The sequence below is a fragment of the Chenopodium album genome, chromosome 11, assembly GCF_948465745.1.
Source record: "Chenopodium album chromosome 11, dcCheAlbu1.1, whole genome shotgun sequence".
Lineage (NCBI taxonomy): Eukaryota > Viridiplantae > Streptophyta > Magnoliopsida > Caryophyllales > Amaranthaceae > Chenopodium > Chenopodium album.
The window spans coordinates 56210451-56222484 of record NC_137844.1 but is presented as its reverse complement, the minus strand read 5'-3'; the positions used below and the strand labels follow the sequence as shown (position 1 = coordinate 56222484).

At 33.5% G+C, this 12034-nt stretch overlaps 1 protein-coding gene across 1 annotated transcript; it reads right to left on the bottom strand.

Annotated features, from left to right (window-relative positions):
- Positions 1-974: 974 nt before the first annotated feature.
- Positions 975-8212, bottom strand: LOC145567849 (GATA transcription factor 26-like). Its single transcript, XM_081627254.1, has 8 exons — positions 7744-8212; positions 5133-5501; positions 4142-4574; positions 3792-3864; positions 3270-3373; positions 2921-3107; positions 2703-2823; positions 975-1930 (listed from the first exon to the last, which is right to left on the bottom strand). Exons 1-8 carry the CDS (start codon positions 7781-7783, stop codon positions 1614-1616), a joined length of 1644 nt encoding a protein of 547 aa, XP_081483380.1. The 5' UTR covers positions 7784-8212; the 3' UTR covers positions 975-1613.
- Between the last annotated feature and the right edge of the window lie 3822 nt (positions 8213-12034).

Here is a 12034-nt window from a genome sequence, read left to right as displayed (position 1 = left end):
GTTTAGACAAGAGATTGAAGCCAATTAATGTTTTACTCAAGGATTACTAGTCTTTGCAACATTTAGTAGTTGCTTTCAGAAGCTTCTTTACTTCTCTTACATGGTCAAATTATCCTTTCTGTGAAATAAATGTTATAATTATCTAAATTTGGACTAAGTAACAAATAAGAACAAGTCATTCCATGTTATCACAAGATAAAATTATGGGATTCCATCATTAATGCGACTTTTTCATAATTTTTAGGTCACATTTTCTTACAAATTCAATATCTCTCCGTCCTAACTCCTAATGTATTTGCCACACTTTTGTCTTGTGGGTGTTTCGATTTATTTGTCTTAATCGTTTCAAGGAAAAATTCTCTTTTTTTACTAAGAGTTGAGTCTACTATTTACGCTCATCTACAGAATCTTTTCTCTCTACTATTTACACTTGAGTAATATTTCTATATTAATAAATCTAAGACAAGTAATTTTTTTTTTCTTAGTTGATAAGGAGAAGGGCCCTACCAGGCCGCAATCTCTCACAAATCCTCCTAGCCCAAGTTAAGAAGATAGGCACTTTGAGAAGGGGGGAGGACAAGTAAATTGGGGGAAAAGGAAATAGTCTAAGGGCCTATTCACATTTACTGAGCTGAATTGTACTGAATTAAACTGAACTGAACTGAACTGATTGGAGCTAAACTGAACTGAACTGAAATGAATAGTTTTTTAGAGAAGGAAATTAGGAGCTGAGCTGAACTGATTGGAGCTGAACTGAACTAAACTGAAATTAAGTTGAAGTAAACAGGCCCTAAGTAGTATTTGAATATACTAGGATTAAAAAAAATATAAAAGGGCATGTCCCAATAAATGAGCCTCCGGACTTTGATACTAAGCCAAACCCAAGGATGGTCAAAACTTGAGTAAAGGAAGGGGAAGAAAAGTGAGACAAAAACATGGGGAGCATACATAATAAAGATTGAACACTAGACACCTTCAAACAAAAAAAAAAATGTATTTGGTGAGAACTAGTGAAAATTTGACCAAGTTTTGCTATTGCTAGTTACAACTGACTCAATCTATCTATTACTTCACTCGGAAATTGACACCCGATTGGTCAAGGCTCCCGACTAAAATGAACTGAGGAGTCAGGTTACCTCCTACGTAAACCTGTATCTAAGAAAGCCAAACAAATGCAAAGCCTTTTCACTATAGTAACTCTCCATATATCCAAATATATGGATGAAGATGACATTTGTTTACAGGCATCTAAGAAAACTCACTTTGGTTTTCTTCACTAACCGGGATGCTATGTACTTCCCCCACAATACAGTTTACCCGAAAGGATGCCATATGTTAGCTTATAAGGGACTAAACTGCATACAGTAACCCGAAATCTTTACCATCTCTTCTGCATTATGGCTATATATGCTACAAGCTTTCATCATCAACCTATACAAAAAGAGAAACCCACATATTCCCCTTACCTATCCAAGTTCAAAATAGGCACTTTGGGGGAGGGGGATGAGGGGTCATAACAAAACTATTAAACAGCATCCAAAGAAAATTTGTTCTAAGGATTCGGATGGCATTGTCCACTGCCTATGGATGATGGAACAGTTGCTCGGTATTTGTCAAGGACGGAAATGAGATATGGGCATAGAACTACTACTGGCTTGTTGAGATGCAAAACTAGAGGTAGGGCAGAGGAGCTCAGCCTCAGCTTGCGGGTATGATCCATTGGATGGAACATCGAGCAGCAGATCCTGATCAGAGCTTTCATCTTCGAATTGGTAGGAATCAAGCAAGAGGGAGCTACCATTGGTTGGGAAGGTGAAGAGGTTCTTTGGAGCTGGAGTGAGGCACGAGCCTTCATATTGTAAGGGTTGCTTGCTTTTGCAATCAACTTTCAGGAGCACTCGTTTGGGGATTTTCGCTGCACCATTTGTTTCTGGAGAAAGATAAACATAGCACTATCAGCTTAGTATCAAAATAGAAAAGGCACAAAATGGAGAAAAGTGACATTTTACTTGCTAATTGTGCTGCCATAATTCTGAACCAATATTAGAGATTAAACGCTTTCCTTGGTGCCAAATTGTAAATTCATCATGATGTCACAAACACCAATCCACTTTTTCTATATAGTAATTTAGTGTAATCTCATCAAGACTAGCCGCAGTAGGACAATTCTTTAAGCGATTTAATTGAGTATAAACAGCAAGTGGGGATTAAAAATAGATCAGTTATGAATTACTACCTACAACTGTGATACGAGTATTGTTTTAGACAAAATTAATGTAATCAGGACATCTCGAAAAATCATCGGTCAAATTAAGATTTTTACAACAATAGACATTGTTTTAATTCTTAGAAAAGTATAGGTCTTCTTCACAAGTCAAATTAAGATTTTTACAACAATAGACATTGTTTCAATCTCAATCGTATGAAGTATTTGAAATTTTTTCCAATAGTACATTGTAAAATTTCATCTTGGATACCAGTAGTACATTGCAAAATCTCATCTTGAATACTATCTCTGATTTATATTGTTAGCCAAACATTTAAGACTTCAATGTTTCTTCGTTATCTCTTAATAATAATGTCAGAAACCAAATAAGGTCAAAAATCTCTAACTGCAAATCTAAAAATGAATGAAGATACCAAAAGTATTCAGGGAGTTAAGACCTAATTTTTAACTCGAAAAGGCAAGAAAAGTGACTAACCTGGCCAGCGATGAGTTTGGCTCTCCCGCGATCTCTTAGCATTGGCAAAGTTACCAGAAAAACAGGATTTAGCTTCTGATATGCGGACAGATTCTCCTGTACTCTCTTTAGTTCTCTTATCCTGCAATCAAACAGATGAGTAGGCCATTCATGTCGATGTGTGAAATAAGTGGCAAGCTTGATGATAAAGCTGATAAATTGAGAAAACCAGGTCGAACCTTGAGTGAATTACGATACTCCACCCAATTGCACTTGGTCATATTGGACAAAGCTAATCTCTTAAGGACCTTACAATCCTCAGTTTGTATTCCTGAAAAGGAAGTATCAAATACTCCATCCGCAAGCAGCTTCTGAAAAGAAGATATATTCTCCTTGAAGTGCGTGCTGGTAAATATGCTTCCAAGACTGCATGAACAACAAAAGGAATAATAAGCCTTTGAATCTTCATATGAAACACTTAAAAAAAAAAATTAAAAAAAAATAAAAAAAAAAAATTAAGTTGAGAAGTATTTGAGAGGTGTTGGATTTTCTTAACAACATACATAAATCATTAAGGATGACACTAACCTATCAGAAACAGAGGAGGTATCGACAGTAGGCAGATACTTGAGCAAATCCAGCTGTTCCTTATCCGTTAAGTGACCCCGAAAAACATCAGGATTGACAATTTCCTGCAGAAAAACATGGATGATCCTCATTTAACATTCAAAGTTGTATCGCTTACATGTCAGAGTAATGTGGAACAACAAAGTTTCACGACCTAGGTTTTGAATAAAGAAAAGAAAACTTCTTTTTTTTAATTGAGAGGAGAAAAGAAAGAAAATAACAGGCTTTAAAGGAAGACATGATACAAACAAACCCACACTCGAGCACAACTGATTGCATTCATGGCCTCATGGGCAACAATAGTGAGTTGAGTTCTATAAAATAAATGAATTTCAGTAGTTGTTCTGTGAGCAGAATTCTCAACCAAGATGCAAGTTTAAAAGACAAAATCAGGGGGGAAATTGAATAAACACCTTTACGGCTTTAACAGTAGTATTGGGCATCAGCTGTAATTATTCTGTAACATGTAAGAATGAAACTCACAGTCAAGTCAATGTCGCACAGCAGAGAATCATGATTCCACAGAAGTTGGATGCTCTCATTATTGTATTTTTCCCTGCAAAACAAATAACAGTGGAAAAGTTAAAGTGAGTTGTTTTTAAATATTCTTTGTGAATATTGTAGCTGAGTTTTGCTGAGGATAGCCTTCAAATTGATAACTGATCTCATTCGTGATATAGATAAAGCTTAACAACTTGAACACATGTTAAGTAATAATGTAATATCACACGAATACACTTCAGGCCTTATTTGCACCATACAGGATGAAAATCCTGTCAGTTATATTCGCACTTCAGGACAATGTCTAGGTAACTCATGTGAATAAGGTTTACCTCTTAACTTGCTCCAGCTGCAGAATGTGGCCATTTAGCCTCTTAACTTTTTCCACCCCCAAGCAGGAGCTACCCACACTCTTGCTGTCATTAAACAACAGCATAGATGCAGGATTTGAGTAGCCCTCATCTGTTCTGCAAAGCTTGTTTTCAACTGACAGGGAACTAGCTTCGGATTCCTCGTCTCGTGCAATGGAGCTTGGGTGTCTAATAAGTACACTTCCATGACCTATTTCAACTGATACCATTGGGGCCTCACTCTCATAGAGCAAGTCATCCTCAGAGGAAACTGAAGGGTGAGAAGCCTGTTGTTCATGTAAGATGGTATACAAGTCCTTTGTCAGCTTCTCTACTGAAGATTGCTTTGCACGGGTTACACATGTTCTTTTCCTTGACGGAACCAGCGCATCCCACACAATGGATTGTGCTGGACCTGGAAAAGGACAAAAGTAAGACTAAAATACACAAATCATATAAGGACAGCATGTTAAGTGTTCTATTCACAACAATTCCAGCAGTTAATTCATCAGCAGCAAAGCTTGATAGTCCAACAACAGAACATCACGCTGTTTTTCCTCCAAGTTCATGTATATTATAATGGTGAATGGTGATTTACATGCGATTCACATATGATAACTCAGCAAACTGTACATGCTAAATATGAACAATCCAGTCCTACAGAGTACAGCACCAATGAAGTACCAATATTTCCTTCTAGATGTTCATTTTAGCAAGTAGCACATTGAGAATGATGTTAAGCACCAACCCACCCAAATCACAGATATAGCCTCATGGACTTCCACCCACAATCATCACAGATATGGCCTCTGGACTTCCACTCACAATCATATTGCTCGCTGGATAATAAAATAGGTATCATCTAATGCAACCCTCCAATTAAACCTAGATACACAAGGGTTCAATGGATACACCTACTGTCTAGCATCATCCTTCACTCATGTCAATTTTAGAGTGCAGGTTAGCCTCTGACCTGTCAATTCACTAGCCTCCGCACTGCCAAACTGAGCACAGCTTTCAGAATTCGATATGGCAGAGCCAGAACTTGATCTATTACTTGTATCCTCATCAATATTCTTCTGAAATCCCTGGCTGTAATCAGGGATAAAATCTCCATCAACGGAATTTTCGTAATTATATTTCCTTTTGCTTATCTTATCATCCCTTTTCTTAAGAGACATGGTCTTCACTCTGCCCACTCTATGATCCTCATACTCGTCAGGATCAACTCTGGAATGTAAAGGGGTATAATTTGCAAGAGTTCCCTTTGTTCTCCATCGAGATCCACAAGCATTGCAAAGCACCGGCTTCTCGGGGGGGCCATTACGCCAAAGTGGGGTGCCTGCATTAGTAGAATGATGTCAAAAAACATTATATAAACAAAGGGCTTCAATAAAAAGAATGGCTTAGGAGCCGCTTTAGAATATTTTGCACATCGAGCTTATGGAAGCCTACAGCAATAACTAACACTTTCAAATGTTCAGCAATAAGAACTCTTTGCAGGCAAATATTCTTAAGAGGGGGGGGGGGGGGGTGGTGAAGGTTTCCAAAGTCATAAACTTCCAGCCTTGATATACCAGAGTGCTTCCCAAATTCAATTATCTCAGAGCTACAGACTTAATAAAATTTGCATCAAATTTCTAATATCAAACTCAAAGAAAATGCAACCCAAAGGATCTTTTGCATAAATGTCAACACCCAGCATGCACATATTTTTTTACAAAAAAAATATTTAGAAATGATGTATAAGTTTAACATTTGCAATGTTCATTGTATTGAATAAGCAAATGTATAAGTTTAACATTTGCAATGTTCATTCTATTGAATAAGCAAACCAATAAACAAGAATCTACTTTGAGACTCTCAAATTGAAAAGGCAAGAGCTAGAAAATCAAGTCATAAGGTTTGCATTGACCAAACAGGCTAGCAACAACTGTCTGGCATAACATATAACTTGCAGAAAGAGCTGAATGCATTAGACCAGAATGCAGCACTTTGAGTTAGCAGAATTGTAAGACAGGACACCTCAAAAGGGAAAAGGAAGCGTGACAAGGTTTCAATAACAAGGATATGCTCAAGAGACACAGAATTAGTGGAGTCAAAGATAAGGTGAGGGGATGTGGAGTAGCTAGAAGCAGAAGTGAGAAGCCAGAAATCCTGCAACAACAACCCATACATAAGGGTTGAGACTTCCATCCTCAAAAGTCAGGAGAAGTTCGTGAACAGTCTGATCAGACAACTGTATGAAGTGGAAGCTCAAATGACTGCATGATTAACTAATAGTGACTGAAAAGCAATGATCATAGCTTCCAAACATGAGCAAGCCACAAGCAACTAAAGTTGCACTAATGAAAGAACACATTATAGCTGACTTTTAGGCATAAGGGAACTTGACATATAGAAGATGCCTGAAAAGTTTTGCCACTTTGCATACCTAAGTTGACTTCTAGCTTCACAATCAAATAAAAAGATGAAATGCATTTCTAATGATGAATGAAATGCATTTCCCCAAAACAAGTGTGGAAGTTCTCAGTCATCTAACAGAGTCTTATGGCTTCAATTACACTTTTACAGCAGCTTAACAAATGATGATTGAGCTATCCTGAGCTCTGATTTCACTCTTACACTAGACTCGAGATAGTGAAGTCTGTGATCAAGCCAGAAGAAGCTTGGTGTTCTAAGAAAACTTTGGCATTGCCTTGAGCAGGACTGGGTAGTAGATAGATAAAGACTTTTGGTGTACAAGACAGTGAAAACCTTTACTTCTTAGAAAAGTAGAGGCAATGGAAAATATAAACAAGAGTTTTGCAGAGTTTTTTAGTTCCATTGACACTCAATCAACAAGTTAAACAAGACTACTCGAAATTGGTGATTGTAAACCAGCTGATAGACCCTCTCCAGATATAGGAGCAGACAGCTGATTGATACCAATTGACAATTCACTTTGGAAGAACACTAATACTAGCAATAGCATCAATTGAATTCACCAATTGTAACTTTCAATTATGAATCAAATAAGCGTGGCGACACGGATAAAAGAGGATTGAACCAACCCCAATAGGATGAACTTCAATTCAGATTGAAGCATTATGGAAATGCTAATAAGAATTGAATTGGTTCAATGGGTTTTATAAAAAAATCAAAATTTTCAAAAAAACCCAACTCAAACTCCAGTATATATAAACTTTTGAGATGCAATTTTTTTACCCAGAAAAGAGTCAAACACCAGCAAGTAATCCTAAAACTAGAAAAATAAAAACCCATTCATTTTAAGGTACCCCACAAATTTTTCCCAGATTAAGGGAACCTGCAATTCTGTTACCCTTCAATCTAAAAATTCACAAACAAACACAACACACAGCAATTAAACCCAAAACACATTCATCATTCATTTTAATAACCCAGTTTTAGTACTAGCTCCCTCAAACTTATAAATCTAGAAAAGTCAAATTCCAGAAAACCAAAAAAAAAAAAAAAAAATGGTAGAACTGCAAAATCTGCAGTTCTAATTAATTTTTTTTTTTATATATTGAAAAATATGGGCAATTTATTCAATAATACAAATTCAATTAACAAAAACTCACTTGTAACACCACAGTGATAGCAAGGTCCTTGCTTGCCCATATCCTCCTCCTCTTTTTTTTTTTCCTTACTTTTTAAATTCCAAAAAATAAAAATCAAATGAAAGCTTTTTTTTTTAATAACCCACAAATTAAAATTAATAAGATTAAATTTTTTCCAGAAAAAAAAAAAAGAATTTATTCTCTACAACACTGAAAAGTGGTCCGTGAGGGTGTTCTTGCCAAAACCCCAGATGGAGAATCAAAATTCAGAGAAACCCAGAACCAATTTTGGTCTTAAAAAGACTGAATTAAATATCATAAATTACAAATCATGAACTAATTTTAAAATATTGATTTTGAAGCTAAAAATCTGTGAAATTCAATTAAAGAGAAAAAATGGAATCTGGTAAATTGAAGAAGAAAGAGAACAGAAGAGAAGAAAGGAAGAAGGGAAGGGAAGGGGAAAGGCAGGTTGAAAATGGAGGGCATGTATTTGTATATAAGACTTTTTTTAATTAATTTTTAAAGTGTTTTTTTTCTTTGTTTGCTGTTTTGTTGTTGTTGTAGTATTGTATGTGAAGTAAATGTTTCATCTTTTCATTTGCTTTTTCTCCATTTTTTTCCCTGATTTTTAAATCTTAAAAAATTGGAAATTACTACTTTTAATTACTACTATTGTCAAAAAAAAACCTCAATTACTTTTTCTTTTCTTCGTTTGCTATTTAAATTGTAAAAAATGGTAAAAAAAAATATATAATTATGATATTAATTTATTTTGTCAAAATTAGAAAAGATGATGATGAAATGGGTTAAAAAATATCCCTGTTGACTATGGACTTTTCTTCTATTCTATGCACACCTCACATAAAATTGTGCTTTAGTTTGCAAGAAAGTCCATTATTGGGAGAGAAATGCAAGCAACAATTACCCATCATCACTTAAGCCCAAATCCTTTGAACATTTATAAAATTGAAAACTCGTAAATTTTACATTGAAAACTCGTAAATTTTACGCGGTAATTTAAGAAGATATTGTGATTAATAGTTTAATTATGTTTCATGGGATTAAAATACTAATAACTAATAAGATATTTTTATTTGGGGCAATCATTTTGTAAAATATATGATTGTATGGCATTGATATGTACCTATATGGTTTTAGAAAAGTTGTTTTTTCTTTATCATTTGTTTTAATAATATTGATTTTGACCCTTGAAAACAATTCTCACAATCAAACAATATTGCAAATTCTCTTGTGATTGGGTTGTTATTGTGAGTATTTGATTAATGAAATCAAACTACGCTTATAACAATGCATATATTGTAATGTGCATAGATGTATCTGATCGCATTATACTTGATTATATTTTGATAACTAATATAATTTAGAATATACTCTAGAAGTAACCATGCTCTGTTATTGTCATTTGGGTATTGTATAGCTAGAAAATCTAATACAAACTATGTATTTCATACAAAAGCAGTGAGAGAGAGGCCGCATACTGACACTATGTAGAACTTGATTTGACTCGTTACTTATCTCGTATATACCATAGTTCATTTATCCAACCAAAAAATCATAGAAGCATATACTTGTGTATGGACATGGTATTCTCATCAATTAGCTTTTAATGTCGTTCTCCTCAATAAATTGTCATTATTATGGGTTCACTTAAACTATATACCAAGTATATCATTGTATTAGAGAGAAAATCACAATCCTTCCTCAATTATTCCTAATTAAGATTTGATCTTGGTGGAGTGTAAAGTGACTTGATTTATTTAAAATCTAATTAATTATAAGTATTTTTAAAACAAGAATTTGTAATTGATCTAGTGTGCTCATAAAACCAAAAAATCAAAAATAAAAAATCTAAATCATTACATGCATGATAAACTATATACAAAACTCATTTCGCACAAGTTTTGTGTTTAAATGGTCGGTAATCAATTATTAAGCGCGCCAACGGAATTTCCAGAAGTAGTTAACTGATTTTAACTATAAGACCGTTAAAAACTGTCAACAGACATCATTAATTAACTTCAATCATAATAACTACCTGACAATTTTTTTTCCCTTTCTCGAAACCAGAAAAGGCAATCCTGATATTTAGCTATAAATCAATATACAATCACACGTTGTGTGTTCACCTATCATGTCGTTTCACCAGATTATTTCCCATTACCATCCATTGTTGATAAGCTCACACTTCATGGATCCAATGCAATTTCCATAAATACATTTGTGTCACTTGAATCTCTCATTACATTACAATTTTACTCCCAGCCAATAATTATTTTTCAATAATATTGTCTTAAGACTTAGTTTCAAATTTCTCAAAAATCACGCGTAATTTCCCTTTCATTACTTCTTTATAATTCTCAAAAATCAAGCGTAATTTTTCTTATTACTACTTTCTATTATGTGGGTATCAACTAGAGTAGTTGGTAAAAACTTCGAAGAAAAAATACTTAATCTCATATTAGTGAGTATGCTCCATAATCCATATCAATTATTGCTTTTTATTAGATTGCCATCTAACAATCCTCACACGATGCTATTAAATTACAATTATATTTAGTACTTTAAATTGTCAATTATTTTTTTATTAATTAATTATTTTGTTATTTTGGCCACTATTAAATTTGTCAAGTGAAATAAATAGTTTTTACCAATAATATATCTTCATTATCTTAAGGGAAATACATTATGACCTTATGAGAAATTATGGATTTAGGGCTTGTTCACTTCAGGTTAATTTCAGTTCAGTTCAGTTCCAATTAGTTCAGTTAAGTTCAATTCCTAATTTTTCTCTCTCATAAAATTTTTATTTCAGTTCAGTTCAGTTCAGTTTAGCTCCAATTAGTTCAGTTCAGTTCAATTCCAATCAGTTCAATTCAGCTCAGTTCACAAATGTGAACAGGCCCTTATTGAAAAAATTTGATAGACAATGTAAAAAAAAAAATAAAATTACTATCACAAGAGACATGGGTACAGATACAAAGAAAGTTTGGTTGGCCCTTTCTTATCTCTATAAAAGAAATTATTGTAGTAATAAAAAACATTAATAAAAGAGCCTTAGTGCTTTAATTGTTCTGGTTTACATGGCTTCTATGATGTCACAATGCCGATAAATCTTGGAATTATATGCATTTTTTTTTCTTTTTTAATTAAAAAAAAAAAAAAAAAAAAAAGTCAATGAAATATGAAACTGTAAAACAACATTAGGTAACACCTTAATAGGCCAATAATCTTACCACCACTAATCTTGAAAATAGAAAATAAAACTGCCTAAGCCTGGTATAAGTTGGGACCCACTTTATTAATTAAAAATAATAAACAATAAATAAATAAATAAAAACAGTATCCATGATTCATAAAAGCGTAGTTAGCATAGTAGTCCTAAAACGTGATGGAAGGGGAAGTACGTGACGCATCTCTACCAATCTAGGGGTCATTCCTCTCTTTGCTACCTTTATTTTTCAATTTTTTCAAGATAAAGTCATGTTTACCAATCAGTTTTTCTTCTTGGTCAAAAATTAAGTGTTGGTATGCATGAATTTTAGAGGTTTCAATTCGGAATTAAAAAGCACAGAGTAATGAATTGAAAAGTTGTTCTATTGACCGGAAATAAATTTGATCGGATCTAGTGTGGTGTGGTCACTAGCTAATTCGATATAATAAGTTTGATAAAGATTTGATCAATATGAAAAAACTTTACTTTAGATCAAGTGAGATCTAGTTAATTAGTTTAGTTTGTATCAATATATATATATTAGTGATGTGTAATTAGATAATTATGTAATATATATTTTTTAATAAGTGTTGAATAAAACATACTGAAAAAATCTCCTAAAAATTAAAGAAAGCTTATTGGGTTAAATAAGCTATGCTTTAAATCCCTCGCCACATTCTTATTTTTATTTTTATTTTTATTTTTTTGACAAGAAAAAACTAAACTACTCACCACATTCTTACATACAAAGGAAAAAGAGTTTTAAAAAGTACAATTTAGTTGGAAAAATAAATTTAATTTAAAAAATAATAAATAATTATAATAAGTGAATATCAAGTAGATAAAGTGCATCCATTGACACATACATATAAAGAACATAATGGTATAATTACTCCACATTAGGGTGAAGAACATGCAACTTTGGAACTAAAAATAAAGTTTGGCCAAGGGTTGTCAAGATCAAAATTTTCGATTGCTTTTACAGATTTGTTAATATTTTGTTATGGTGTAGCAATGACAATAATTTAATGCACCGCATTAGGAACTCCTCAAACTAGTCAAATTTCGTACCCTTAG

Bases quoted from the DNA above. Each gene is read 5' to 3' on its own strand.
- LOC145567849 (XM_081627254.1), bottom strand. From the start codon at position 7,783: ATGGGCAAGCAAGGACCTTGCTATCACTGTGGTGTTACAA. The intron at 5,502-7,743 runs GTGAGTTTTTGT...CTACTAATGCAG, and splicing joins CTATCACTGTGGTGTTACAA to GCACCCCACTTTGGCGTAAT. The intron at 3,865-4,141 runs GTAAACCTTATT...TTTGTTTTGCAG, and splicing joins CAGCTGGAGCAAGTTAAGAG to GGAAAAATACAATAATGAGA.